Here is a 15511-nt window from a genome sequence, read left to right on the forward strand (position 1 = left end):
ATAATACGTTAAAATTACATTAGAGATTAGAATTATTTGTATGTTTATAATTGATTAATCATTATTTATTTGAGATATGTATATATTTAAATATTTTTAATTAATAAAATATTTTTTTTATTTACAGCTAAACTATTTTGCAACTTCTGGAGCAATCTGTGATAAAAAAATAAATATAAAATAAATAATTGTGATATAAAACATATTATGTTGAATAATTTGTAAGTAATAAGAAGTAAATAATGCCTGTATGTTTAATTCGTAGAAACATACAATTAGTTGTGCTTTAATATTATGCCATAGGTCCATATAAACTAAACCTTACGATTTTGTTACTTTCGGTTTTGTTACTGTCCCTCAAATATTTTTAAGATTTTTATCGATTTTACGGAAAACTCTTCAACCTATGAAAAAATATGGGCTCTGGATCCAAAGTTAATGATATTTAACGTTTTTTTAACAAGTTTCTGATGGGATCTGGAGCATTTCATGGTAATAGCATAAAAAATAATTGTCGATTTGGAACCCATGGTAACAAAACCGAGATAAAATTGATTGCATTTAATTATAATATCATTATTTTCGCCTTGATAATTCGCCAGTAATTAAAATATATTTTTGCTATCCAGAAAAAAATATTAAATTGCTGGAATTCGGTGTTGTTTAATTTATATTCAATTTTAAGTTTAGTATCAAAACGGACACTTCCTACTTGCCTATCCCCAATTTTTAGCATTTTTCTCCTTTAATCTTAATAAACATGAAAAAAAACTATGTTTTTTATAAACTAGATACTATGATTTTTTTAATTTAATCCAAAATAATATCCTAGAGCATCATTAAAATTTTGAATAAGAAATTCAAGTAGTGTACCATTTTTTTGAATCTCCCCAAATAGTCGTAGAGATTGGACGTGTGTACATACACGTGTGTACGAATAATTCAGAAGTAGTATTTTCAGATTGACATGGAGGAGGACGATAACAGTGATTTAATAATAGCAGTTTGTGGAGTTATTATCGGTGGATCCCTCAACACACGAAAGTGTTGGGTTAGGCCAAGTTTAATGAGTCGCAATAAATACAGTACTTGTCGAAGATTAAGTGATTTAAAGGAAGACGACTTGGTTCTATACAAACCCATTTCTTTTAAGACTCTCCTGAATAGAGAATGAATAAGTGATACGTCACTGCTCTATGAAAGCCGGCGGGCAACTGACTGAGTGAGTGGAGAGGGATGCCGTCGGCATCGGCATGCTGCCCCGCCGGCTTGCCCGCGCGGGCGCAAGCCGGCGGCATGATTGTACAAAATAAGGCCGGCGATCCGTGCCGCCGGGTCAGCGGCTTTGGTGTGTAGACCGCCTAACAGTAGACACTGATAGCACCTGCTGTACAGTAGCAGTACAAAATGTTGCAGGATGCACTCTACGTATCTCTATACTTGTGCAGTGAAGGTGACGCGCTCACAGCCTCACACTGCCGCTCTCACACAGAGAGTACAAACACGCCACAGCCCCGCACAGTGCGCGCAGTGCACACAGCCCGCACTCGACCAACACTTGACACGCTATTCAGGTCACACGGCTCAAAGTCTCGCACTACAAGCTACGTAGCCGCTATTAGTGCACCCCTCGGTACACAGTTCGGAGCACTGTACACTAGTGTACACGTAGTACCGGCCCTACCGCCTTCTCAATTTAACTCGAGTTAGCCTGCACCTTACAGACACACTTACTACTTACCGACCTCACCACAGACACGACGAATCTATTATAAGGCTGATCTTGGCTTTTTCACCAGCATTCAAGGAATGAATACATAAATGCAATTTGGACTTACTAAATTTAATGGAGATTTATAAATATACACTTATACAATATATAATTAAATACTTATGTGTATGGACAACACGGCGCTGTATCAGTGCGTGCTCGACATGTTCGACGTGCTAGTGCGCCAGTGCGAGGTGAACTAACAGGTGCAAGTGCTGCAGTACACAACCATCACGTGACGTCATCGCCCTCCCGCTCTCGCCGCGCTCGCCGCCGCTCACAACGCCGACTGGATGAAGAAAGACTTGTCCACTGCAACAACAACAATCTTTGTCATCACACCCTGCAGGCCCGCACGCCACGCTTGGAGTATAGTGTCCTCTCTCGACGCACTCACCACCACCCGCTAATCACCACCAGAACTCTCACAATGGTAAGCAGCGAATGATGTAAGTAAGTACCTCTAGTATGCACACGTGAAAGTTTTCACACCTATTATACTTATATATAGATGTTAATCGCCTAACCGCTCCCAGTGTTTGCGCGTATTCTGATCTCATAGCTCATAATGATATAGCATTACGTAGCGCCAGGTCGTGGCCGTGCTTGTCTATCAACGACGCTACCCGGTGGAACACAACGTGACAAAGGTAACAGAACATAACACGACGTCGTGTCTCCGAGTTGAATTTTGCTACTTATTATCTTAGGCATTAGCTTTGTATACATTTTCTAACGACTATAATAGCTTTAACTAGAACTCTCCATTTCTGGACGCTATTATCTTATAGTTTACGTTTTATTATAGACTAGCTGACACGCGCAACTTCGCTTGCGTCACATAAGAGAATTAAAATTTTCCCCGTTTTTATAACATTTTTCACTGGTACTCTGCTCCTATTAGTCATAGCGTGATGATATATAGCCTATAGCCTTCCTCGATAAATGGGCTATCTAACACTGAAAGAATTTTTCAAATCGGACCAGTAGTTCCCGAGATTAGCGCGTTCAAACAAACAAACAAACAAACAAACTCTTCAGCTTTATAATATTAGTATAGATATTGTATAAGTAAGGTAAGGTAAGTAAATACTTTCATAAGTAGGAGGGTAGTGGTACACAATGCACTACAATGAATCATAAAAAATATACATAGGCATAAAAGACACATGCATATTAAAATTAAAAGAAAAGCAATAACTATAAAATAGATGGATTCATTAACTATGATTGTGATTTAAATAAATATCGAGTGGCACGTTGTCATTATCAGCGCACGTGCTCAGTCTGCTGAAACTCTTGCCGCACATTGCAAACGATCTACAGGAGTCCAAGATAATGCGATAAATCTAATTAACTAACTTAATTGTATTTAATTCCAAAACACAATACGTATTTCGTAAAGCTATTCTCGGACCACTCGCATGAGAATGTCTTAATGATGAACGAATTGAAGTTGGCTGAAAACGCGGGCTCAAGCTTTCGCCTAATCGTTTGTTTCTCGAGGGTCGGTGTACTCGTAGTCCAAAAGTTAGCTGCTCAGTTAGCTGCGGGCGCAACACCTATAGACCCCAAGTTCATACTCAACTTAAAATCTAAATACACATTTCCAAATACCACACGTTCATATTATAACTACTCAATGAGAATGAAAGTGGAACATAGTCCTATGATGCTTATAGCGTAGTACCTTGCGGCGGGATGGGTTGCGGCAGGCCGAGGGGCGGCGCGCGCGCCAGCACGGCGGCGGCCTCGGCGCGCTCCACGCGGCTCGCGCTGCCCTCCACCGTCACGTTCATCCTGCGCACACACACACACACCCGTCAGTCGTCACTGTGCTGTAGCCACGCGCGACCCGCACTCCGCCATACTCACTTGTTGATGTCGTTGGAGTCCGGCACCTCGCCCGCCACCAGCGCGCGCCAGAATTCATGAACCTGCAAGCGAAGGCCGCGTTAATGTCTCCTCGTACGAGTCGAAGGCGTCCCTAGCCGTCGCCGGGTCTCACCTCGTCGATCACGTTGTAGGCGAACTTGGCGTCCTTGGCCTCGCCGTCGAAGGCGAACACGTTCTCGGGCTTGCCGTCGGGCACCTTGTAGAGGCGGAACCACTCGACGGTGGCGCGCAGCAGGCCGGGGTACAGCGCCTCGACGTCGGCCACGTCGTTGAGCTTGTCGGCGTCGGGGTCGGCGGCGCTGACGGCGATGAGCTTCCAGTCGGTCTCGCCCTCGTCGATGAGCGCGAGCGTGCCCAGCACCTTGACGGGGTAGACGTCGCCGCGCGCCGCCACGCGCTGCCCGATCTCGATGACGTCGATGGGGTCGTTGTCGCCGCGCGCCTCGGTGCCGGGGTCCACGTGGTGCGGGTTCTCCCACGTCTGCGGCAGCGCGCCGTAGTTCCAGATGTAGCCGCGGTGCGGGAACACGTTGCTCACGAAGCGCAGCGCGCCCTTCTTCACGTCCTGCTTGATGGGGTTGAGCGGCTCGCCCAGGCTGATCTCCATCTTCGCGTTGGACCAGCGCGGCACCTCCACCACCATGTTGACGAGCCGCCGCGCCTTGTCCGCCCACAGCGGGATGTCGTGCATCGCCGAGATCGGCCCGCTCTCGTCCTCTGTCAACCGACACACGCTATTACCTACATACATACATACATCATATACGTAACAATATGTACCTGCGCTCTTACGCTCTACCCTCTGTGTTTGAATATTTCTCTAAGATCTCATTTTTCTTTCTGTTGCTATATGTATTGAATCAAATACAAAGTCGAGTGGCGCGTGTAATAACAGGGTAGAGTCTATTGTCGTAAGCCAGGCATATGTCATATTACATGACGTAATAATGAAAACCGGCCAAGTGCGAGTCGGACTGGCGCACAAAGTGTTCCGTACCAAAAAAATAGGAAAAATAACACGTAGGTATATTGCATTGGGATCCCCTTATATATTTTTTTTACTTTTAGTATTTGTTGTTACAGCACTCGGAAAAACATAATTGTTGAAAATTTGAGCTTAGTAGCTATCACAGTTACAGATACAGCCTGGAGATAGACAAGCAGATAGCGGAGGCTTAGAAATAGGGTCCCGTTACCTTTGGGTACGGAACCCTAAAAAGCTAATTTGCTTGAGTCACCATGTACTTGGTGGTCACTTAAACTACTGCTAAGATAACAGAGGCAGTTAAAGTTTCAATTAGTTTCTTATTTGTAATCTAACCAATGTTGGTACACAGTAATCTACATCTTTATACATTAGAAAAATACGTAGAATGTCAGGATATCTTGTATCAGGAAGTAGCCTGATGACAATGTAAGCAATATAAGTGTATGGGTGACCATACTGTATATGTATGTTAAAGCAAACAAAACAAGTAGTAGAACAGAAGGAAAGGATTGATAATGTGACTACTTCCTAATAACAACACACGTCATGTTGAATATTACTTCAATTAAAACAAATATTCCTTATCATGTTAACTTATTGAGATTATCATTATCATATCCACACTTTTCCTTAAGTCCCCCCACAGATAGTATGTAAACTTATATAACAATTTGATTACTATACCTACTCATAATCGTCATGATTATTATTGGTACTATGCAGTGTACAACTATCTATCAGGGCATTGGTAAAGGTTTGCATCATAATATTATTGCACTTGGGACATCTCACTAGTGTCATGTGTCAACAAGTGCAGGGTGAGTGCAACCCTGATCAGATGTTACATCGAAGTAAAACAGCTGAGTAAGCATTATTCATAATGAATTAATTGTTATCTACTTCACTCAGTTGTTCAGTGAGATCACCGGCTACAGATAAAGTTCAACCTCATATCACTATCAGCACTATCAGTGATAATAATCTTATTTGTTATCTCAAACTTATTGTTATATAATTGATATGACCGTGTCACGTCATAAACATATCCATACTGAATACTCATCAACTACCCAATATTCAACAGTGGTTTAAAATGTTAACACTAAGTCCAATAATTGCATAGAGATGTTTGTGCAGCAATACATACACATGTTAAATTGTGATGCACTCATTATGAACACATGGACCGTTCATGCGTCACACATGACAGTAAAACAAATACAACAGTGAATATGTGAATATGACCAGCTTTTGACACCTATTACACAATCATAAAACAATTACTTAATCCAATAAAAATCTATTGAACATAATAATATCTTGTACCTAAACATTTCTATCAAAAGTTCTGTAAATGATAGCAACGGTCTTCAAAATAAAACATGTTAATTTTTGAGTTAGTACAATACACCAGGTGACCGTGCTGCGGGTGATGGTGTTTAACTCATAGCCACAATTACTTTTCCCACAATAAATACTCATCATTGTATAAAAAACAATGAACTTGTATTTGAACACCACTCACACATTAAGTACCCAAGTGAACCAATAACATTACTACAACAAGTACAAGCAACATTTTTTGTTAATTTTTATTTATAATATAAATTTAATTTTAGTGTGATGCTTTACTCACATGCTACATCACTCAGTCTTACTTAGTTCTACTAACTATAGCAGTGTTCACTCAATACTAACTACCTACATTTTAATCTTTACAATTAAGAAAACAGTTAGAATCAAATTTTGGTATATTAAGTCCTCTCTTAACCTAAAATAATGTTTACATATTTAAAAGATCTATGAAGGCAGACGTCTGAATTTTAAATATCACAGAATATTTAGTCTCACATCTTGAGATTCTGGAAATTACTACATTTAAATCAGAATTAATAAGCATTTATTGTGTAATATGTATTGGGTGAAAGGCTGAATGTTATCACAGTTGTCAAGGTTCTGCACTGCTTGATGTACTTGATAACACTTTCAAATAGCTAGCCACGACAGACAGCTTGTACATTCACGTTGATTGACTTGTTCTAGGATATTATTGATTCTCGACACACTATTATCATAGTTCAAGGTCATTGGGTGAAGAGGTTATGCCTATTTTTACACATTTGTGGAATTCGTCGTTCTAGTAAAACTACAAGCTGGTGACGTTAATGAAATAGTTCAAAGGTTAGCGATAGGTGTGGAGCGGATTGTGTAAGAGACGAAGACCGGCTCGTGTCGTCGGCTACTTACTGAAGTACACCCGGTAGTCGGAAGCGTACGGTGATCCTCTCTCCTCGGCGATGTACATCTTGGTGGTTTTGTGAGACAGGTTAGCTGCAGTACTGAACACGCGACCGGGGCAGTTCCGCGCACGACTCCTACTGACAGTGCTGGGCGTGCTGGCCGTCACACCTCTCACACACGACTGTCTTACTGTCGATAAACAAACCGGAACCGTAACAGCCCTAATGCAACGTGTTAATGACATTCTTACGTCGCTGCGCGGAATTTGACGTTTATTCGAGTGTTGCTCACTCCGACATTGCCATTAACAGTGCTCAGTTCACTGATAATAACATTATCTTGTTGTTTTATAGATAGCAACCATGAATAAAATGTGTGTAAAGAATCCTCAAGTAAACTAAGAAAAGATCATAATCTATTTGTCATTGAAATATTGCTGTCAGATAAATAAGACTGTAGTTACGCCACTTAATAATAATATAATATGTGTATCTATGACCAACAAAAACACTATCATAATAATATAATAAGTCGGAACTCGTAGATTGGAAAAGAATACACTGTTATTTTTGCTGCCTAGTAAACGTGGTTGTCAATTTTAACCCGTATTTCCCATAGATTCATGGTCCTGGCAACACCAGCTATATTTACCAGCTGATTGATACGCGTAGGTGTACATTTAGTTGTTATTTAGTTGGTCTCCACATATTATTATGTGTTCCTACTCATGCCACAAAAAATCTGCGAACTGGTGCTTTGGGAAACCAACAAAGATGCCTTTTGGTCAACCTATAATTTGGACAGAACAGAGTTATTCATAAATACACTATAGACCTATTTTAGTTAAAAAACTACTATAATATGATTTCTCTTTTTCATTTCGCCAATCAAAACTCTTTATAAGCATTACATAACTTCATATATTTTTGTGAATAAGAGGATCTTGTGATTGACTGCTATTTTTGTCTTAGGGATATCAAAGGGTTTTCGCAGAAATGTAAGCATTAGGTAAGTTACACTGGTTACGCAAGACACCTCGTCTTCCGTATCAAAATCATTCCATATTCGGTAGATCTTCGAGTCAACGTTCCTAGACCACCAGCCTACCGAACATACGCACACGCATAAATTTCTCTTTCTCGTAATCTTGCTACAATGTTATAAATAAATAAATTTAACCCATTAATGTCCCACTGCTGGGCAAGGGTCTCTTCCCGTAATGAGGGAGGGATTAAGCCTTGAGTCCACCACGCTGGCCAAGTGCGGGTTGGGGACTTTGCATGCCCTCAATAAATGTTTTAAACAAATTTTTAGGCATGCAAGGTTTCCTCACGATGTTTTCCTTCACCGTTGGAGCATATTGTGATAATTATTTCTAATGCACACATAACTTCGAAAAGACATTGGTGTGTTGCCTCGGGTTCGTACCTGCGACCACTTGCGTGGGAGGTGTCAACTTATACCACTCGGCTGTCACTGCTCCTCACTTAAAATGTTATATGTTATGTTATTATGAAATTGATCAGTAGCGTGATCATTTATAATTGTTTTTCTTATTTTTTGTGGAAAAAATAATTAGATTCTAGATTTATTTATGAAAAAATAAACATGTCAATGATTATTATACAAAAACATACACACTTCATTATATTTATATGACGTTTATTCGTAACCAATGTGGGTGCTTTCGCTTGTTTGGTTTACGGTGCTGAGTTCATTTTTTTTTTTTTTTTTTGTTTTTTGATGAATGAATGAATAAATGAAATGAATGAATGAAATAAATGAATGAAACGAATGAATGAAACGAATGAACGAAATGAATGAATGAATGAATAAATAAAATGAATGAAATGAATGAAATGAATGAAATGAATGAAATGAATGAAATGAATGAATGAAACGAATGAACGAAATGAATGAATGAATGAATAAATAAAATGAATGAAATGAATGAAATGAATGAAATGAATGAAATGAATGAAATGAATGAAATGAATGAAATGAATGAAATGAATGAAATGAATGAAATGAATGAAATGAATGAAATGAATGAAATGAATGAAATGAATGAAATGAATGAAATGAATGAAATGAATGAAATGAATGAAATGAATGAAATGAATGAAATGAATGAAATGAATGAAATGAATGAAATGAATGAAATGAATGAAATGAATGAAATGAATGAAATGAATGAAATGAATGAAATGAATGAAATGAATGAAATGAATGAAATGAATGAAATGAATGAAATGAATGAAATGAATGAAATGAATGAAATGAATGAAATGAATGAAATGAATGAAATGAATGAAATGAATGAAATGAATGAAATGAATGAAATGAATGAAATGAATGAAATGAATGAAATGAATGAAATGAATGAAATGAATGAAATGAATGAAATGAATGAAATGAATGAAATGAATGAAATGAATGAAATGAATGAAATGAATGAAATGAATGAAATGAATGAAATGAATGAAATGAATGAAATGATTGAAATGAATGAATGAAATGAAGGAATGAAATGAATGAATGAAATGAATGAATGAAATGAATGAATGAAAGAAATGAATGAATGAAATGTATGAATGAAAAAAAAAAAATGGCGATATATGAACAGCTCAATTAATTAATGAATAAGTGAGTGACTGGATCAAATCATTCATTGGTAGTTATAAATACTTGATGACTAATAATTTAATTTATTCATAAATGATGTGCATAAGCATAAATTTGATGAATCGGTTTCATGGTGGAAGGAAGTGTGATTCTGACGCCAAGTAGGTGTGACAAGCGACCTGTGTAAAGGATGGTTAGGTTAGGTTAGGTTAGGTTAGGTTAGGTTAGGTTAGGTTAGGTTAGGTTAGGTTAGGTTAGGTTAGGTTAGGTTCCCCCTCGTGGGTCTGCACCTTGTCGTGGTGAGGGGGCTCAGTAGCATTAGCGAAGCCAAGACAGACCCGAAGGGACCGTTTCGTTCTGAGGCCTTCAGGCTCAGAACCAGGTCCCTTCACACCGTGTGGTGGTGCGCGAGCGCCACTGCACGAGAGAGGAAGGAAAACCTCTATAAAAAACCATGGGGGGGCGGACTTTCATGTCCTGCCCGGGGTGGGGGTGTCCGCTGAGTACTGTTCTCGGCGGACCCAAACCGCAAGCCTGGCTCAACTTTTGGGTCAGGATCGGGGGCTGCTTGTCGGAGGTCGGGGAGACAGCGGTCGCGAGGAAGAAAACCTCTATAAAAAATTACTATGCGTGTCCCTCTGCTTGCAGAGGGCACAGGAGTGGGACGGGTGATCCGTCGTGGGAGGGCGGGCTCTCCCGGTTTCGGTATCGTCTCCGGGAGGGCAGGCTTCGGTCACCGCCCTCAAACTCGTTATCCCAGCGGAGGTGTCGTGGTCACGTCTCGCGGCCACTGCTGGGACCGAGGGCCTTGCCTTAATTGGCTGGGCCAAGAGGACTTAACCTCAATAAAAAAATTTAGCTTGTAAGATCCGGTGATACCTGCCCGACCTCACCGTGTAATAGGGTTACCCAGGTACAGGGGGCTCTGCCTGGGTGGACGGTTTATTTCCCCCATACTCGTGGGACTTTAATGGAATACTTTAATATCAAAAACAAAAACGAAGATAGTGGGAGGGGCGAGAAGCCCAATAGCGAGGAGGAGATCGGGGGCAAAAAGCCCGGCAGTGCAGACTGTGCTGCAGTTGAGGGGCGGCGCACGCCCAGTATTGCGCGCCCCTCGTCGATTGGAGGAGGGGGTTCTAGGCCCTTGTCCCCCGTAGTGGTGCTGGAGCGGCTCCCAATCCACCTCGGGAGCCCCAGCGTACGGTCTCGTATCGCTCAGGAGTCCAGTGTCGACTCCGACACTGGCTCCGATATGAGCATACAATCCGATGGGCATCATGCGTCGGAGAGCGGACGCCTTTGGCGTAAGCGACGACCGCGCCCCGAGTCCGAGGAGTCGGACGGGGCGCGCAAGAAAAAGAAGGCGCCGACAAAGAGAGCGCCAGAGTCTGACCCGGAGGAGAAGTCTGCCAAGCAATTGGCAGATACAATCCAGAATAACCTGGAGGCAGTTGTCGAGGTCGCCGACAAGTCCGGGAACCTTAAGGGGACTTTTATTAAGTCCCTAAAAGACGCCGCGCGGAACATCAGGTTGGCGGCGTCTGAGTTAAGTCGGCGGTCCGCGACCAACGAAAACGTTGCGCTTCAGGCTCAAAACAGCCGGCTAAAGGCGGAGGTCTATCACCTGAATAAGGAGATGGCGGCGCTGAAATCCGTGGTGGAGAACATTCACACCACCACCACCGGCGCCCAGCCCGTAACAACTGGGCAGGCATCTCCGAGCGTAGAGCGCGCCATCGCCGACCTCCGCCTAATGGTGGACGCCCGCTTTGGGGCCATAGAGGCCCGGCTTCCGCCGGAGCCCCGCATCCGTCCGCCCCTAGCGGCGGACAAAAAAGCGGCAGGGGCACCTCCTGTGCCCGCCACTAGAGCGACGAAGACGGCGGCACCAACACCCGCCGCCAGAAAGGGCAAGGCGACAGCGCCACCAGCGCCACCAGCGCTGGCAGCAGAACCCGCCACCGCGCCAAATCCACCGGCTCCCTCGACAAAGAAAGGAAAGGGAGGAAAAAAGGGCAAGCCGTCGTACAGCGCAGTGGCGGCCATGCCCGCCAAAGAGGCTCCCGCAATCCCGGCGACTGCCAACGAGTGGCAGCTCGTCGGGAAGAATGGAAAGGCGGCAAAGGCGCCTAAGGAAAAGGCGCCTAAGAACGCCAAGAAGAAGGCGTCCAAAAAGAAGGCGGCGAAGCTCCGGACTCCAAAATCGGCTGCAGTCGTCATAACACTGCAGCCGGAGGCAGCGAAGAACGGCGCAACGTACAGAGACGTCATTGGGGACGCAAAGTCCAAAATTAACCTGGCCGACCTAGGCATAGGCCCCAATGACGTCCGTTTTAAGGTCGCTGCCACGGGGGCTCGCATGTTTGAGCTCCCAGGAGCGTCCGGAGCCGAGAAGGCGGACGCCTTCGCGCTAAAATTGCGCGAGGTCCTCGGGGAGGACATCGTCCGCGTGTCCAGGCCCACCAAAACCGCCGAACTACGGATAACGGGCCTGGACGACTCTGCCTCTCCGGAGGAAGTAAGAGCCGCCCTCTCTAGGGCCGGCGAATGCCCAGCGGACTCCGTCCGGCTGGGTCAGATCCGCCTCGGCCCTCACGGCGGCGGATCTATTTGGGCCTGCTGCCCAGTTGCGGCGGCCAAGAAGATAGTAGATGGCCGCCGCCTATTGATCGGTTGGGTGTCGGCGCGGGTGGAGCTTCTCCCACCGCGCGAGCGTCGCTGTTATCGGTGCCTCGAGGGAGGCCATGTCTGTGCGCGGTGCACCTCCACAGTCGACCGAAGCGGCACGTGCTTCCGGTGCGGCAAGCCGGGCCACATTGCCCGGTCGTGCTCGGAAGCACCGAACTGTGCCGTTTGCGCCGCGGCAGGCAAGCCGGCGGCGCACGTGGTGGGGAGCAAAGCCTGCGCCCCACCAAAGGTTACGAAGAAGAACAGTTTGGGGGAAAACCCCAAAAAAGATAAGAAAAAGAAGAAGAAGAAGTCTGCGAAGAAGGCCAAGGCCGCTTCGCAGGCATCAGACCGGCCCGCGGCCTCCAATGCCGCCGAAGTGCCGGCAGACGTGGTGGAGATGGAGACCCAACATTAATGGCTCTCCATCTCCTCCAAACAAACTTGAACCACTGTGCCAGGGCCCAGGATCTCTTCTCCCAAAGCCTGGCACAGTGGTCAATAAAGTTGGCAGTGGCGGCAGAGCCGTACTTTGTTCCGCCCAGGGATGACTGGGCGGGTGATTTAGACGGCTTGGTAGCCGTAGTCTCCCCGGCCGCCGTCGGAGTTCCGCCCCTCGTACCCACAGCGAGGGGCCATGGTTATGTGGCGGTCACATGGGGAGACATAGTCGTCGTCGGCATATATTTCTCGCCAAACCGGAGCCTGGCCGAATTCGAGGCGTTTCTCGCGCGGATCGGCACCGTGGTCGGCCGTGATAGGTCTCGCCCCGCCTTGGTCCTGGGGGACTTCAATGCCAAATCCACGGCTTGGGGTTCCCCCTCTACGGACGCGCGGGGCGAGGAAGTCGAAGATTGGTTGGCGGCCACGGGCCTTGTTGTCTTGAACCGGGGTGCCGTGGACACGTGCGTGCGCCAGCGGGGTGGGTCCATAGTGGACCTCACATTTGCCACCCCCGCACTTGCGCCCCGTGTCCAGTCCTGGAGAGTCCTCGAGGGGGTTGAGACCTTATCTGACCACAGATACATACGGTTCAGCATCTCCCCGGTTACCTCGAGGGCCTTGCCTAGCCAGGATGCCCCGGTCGAAGTCGGACCGCGCTGGTCCCTGAAACGCCTCGACAAGGAGGCGCTAGTCGAAGCCTCCATCGTCGACGCCTGGATTTCGCAGGCGTCAGAAGATCGACCCGTCGACGTGGAGGCGGAAGCGGACAGGCTCCGGGCAGACATGACCCGCGTCTGCGATATTGCGATGCCCCGCGTCCGGTTCTGTCCCGGACGGCGGAGGGTATATTGGTGGTCGGCGGAAATCGCGCAGTTGCGCAATAATTGTACTGCGGCACGCCGCCGCTACCAACGCCTCCGCAGGAGGCGTCGCCGACCCCCAGACGCGGAGTCACAAGAGGCGGAGCTGTACGAGAGGTACAGAGCGGCGAAGAAGGCCCTGTCCACAGAAATCTGCAGGGCCAAAACCGCCGCCTGGGGCACACTTTTGGAGACGTTGGACGCAGATCCATGGGGGCGCCCGTATCGCTGGGTCAGGGGCAAGCTTCGCCCCTGGGCCCCCCCACTTACGCAAAGTCTCCAGCCCCAGGTGGTCGCGAACGTGGTGTCCGCTCTGTTTCCTCTCAGGGCGGCACACATCCCGCCGCCCATGGCTCCGCCGGGCGAGACGCCGACGACGACGACGGAAGAGGAGGAGGAGGAAATCCCCCCGGTGACCCGGGTAGACCTGAGGGTGGCGGTGCAACGCCTCGCGGCTAAGAACACCGCCCCAGGGCCCGACGGCATTCCAGGCCGAGCGTGGGTCCTGGCTCGAGAGGCCCTCGAGCCCCGACTACTGGGGCTCTACAACGCGTGCATCGAGAGGGGCGAGTTCCCGGCACCGTGGAAGACCGGGAAGCTCGTCCTGTTGAAGAAGGAGGGGCGCCCCGCGGACTCGCCGTCCGCGTACCGGCCCATCGTGTTGCTGGACGAGGTGGGCAAGCTCTTCGAGCGCATTCTTGCGGACCGCCTCGTCGCACACCTAAGTTGTGTTGGGCCGGACCTAGCGGACCAACAATTTGGGTTCCGCAAAGGGCGCTCCACGATTGATGCGATCGCACGCGTCAGGGCCCTGGCGGAGGACGCAGTAGCCCAGGGAGAGGTCGTCTTGGCGGTGTCACTCGACATTGCCAACGCTTTCAACACCCTCCCCTGGAGTAGCATACGGGTGGCACTCGAATATCACCGAGTGCCACTCTACCTCCGCCGCATTGTCGGGGCTTACTTAGAAGGAAGAACGATTGTCTACCCGGGTCAAAATAGTTGGTCGCGAAGCGTAGTCTCGTGTGGGGTTCCACAGGGGTCGGTTCTAGGCCCTCTCCTGTGGAACGTAGGCTACGACTTCGTTCTGCGCGGTGCGCTCCCGCCGGGCGTCGGCATATTCTGCTATGCCGACGACACGTTGGTAACAGCCCGGGGGAAGACGCACCGCGACGCAGAGGTGCTGGCCACAGCTGGGGTCGCACAAGTAGTCGCTCGCATCCGGCGGCTGGGTCTGGAGGTGGCATTAGAAAAGTCGGAGGCCCTATTTTTCCATGGGCCCCGACGCCGCCCTCCACCCGGATCCAGCATAATAGTAGGCGGAGTCACCATCGGCATTGCTTCGTCGATGAAGTACCTTGGATTGACTCTCGACGGCCGATGGGACTTCACAGCCCATTTCAGTCGGCTGGCCCCCAAACTCGTAGGTGCAGCGGGCGCACTATCTCGCCTGCTGCCGAACCTCGGGGGGCCAAACAACACCTGCCGACGGCTGTACGCCGGGATCGTGCGGTCAATGGCCCTATACGGCTCACCTATTTGGGCCAATGCCCTGTCGGCCAAGAACATCGCCGCGCTGCGACGTCCGCAGCGCGTGATGGCCGTCAGGGCCGTGAGAGGCTACCGCACGATCTCCTTCGAAGTGGCGTGCCTACTGGCCGGAACGCCGCCGTGGGACTTGGACGCGAAGGCCCTCGCGTCACTCTATACATGGCGCGAGGAGGCCCGAGGCGGAGGCTCACTGCCAGCGCCTCAAGAAATCGAGGCGCGGAGAGCAGAGCTCCGCCAAGATGTCCTGGCGGCGTGGAAGCGGCGACTAGAAGACCCCAGCGCCGGCCTCGTCACTATCGAGGCCGTGCGGCCGGCGGTCACGGAGTGGCTGGAGAGAGGGCACGGCGCGCTCACATATCGGCTGACGCAGGTCTTGACCGGACATGGTTGTTTCGGCAAGTACCTGTGTCGTATAGGCCGTGAGCAGACGCCCAGGTGCCATCATTGTGATGACTGCCCCGATAC

General features: G+C 47.4%; 1 protein-coding gene across 1 annotated transcript; it reads right to left on the reverse strand.

The window, feature by feature from the left end:
• Positions 1–1827: 1827 nt before the first annotated feature.
• On the reverse strand, positions 1828–7186 carry Nurf-38 (Inorganic pyrophosphatase Nurf-38). The gene is made up of 5 exons (XM_076115829.1): positions 6903–7186; positions 3780–4384; positions 3647–3708; positions 3462–3571; positions 1828–2083 (listed from the first exon to the last, which is right to left on the reverse strand). The coding sequence occupies exons 1-5, from the start codon at positions 7138–7140 to the stop codon at positions 2049–2051; spliced, it is 1050 nt and encodes a 349-aa protein (XP_075971944.1). The 5' UTR covers positions 7141–7186; the 3' UTR covers positions 1828–2048.
• Positions 7187–15511: the final 8325 nt, after the last annotated feature.

This window comes from Anticarsia gemmatalis, chromosome 6 (genome assembly GCF_050436995.1).
Source record: "Anticarsia gemmatalis isolate Benzon Research Colony breed Stoneville strain chromosome 6, ilAntGemm2 primary, whole genome shotgun sequence".
NCBI classification, from domain to species: Eukaryota; Metazoa; Arthropoda; class Insecta; order Lepidoptera; family Erebidae; genus Anticarsia; species Anticarsia gemmatalis.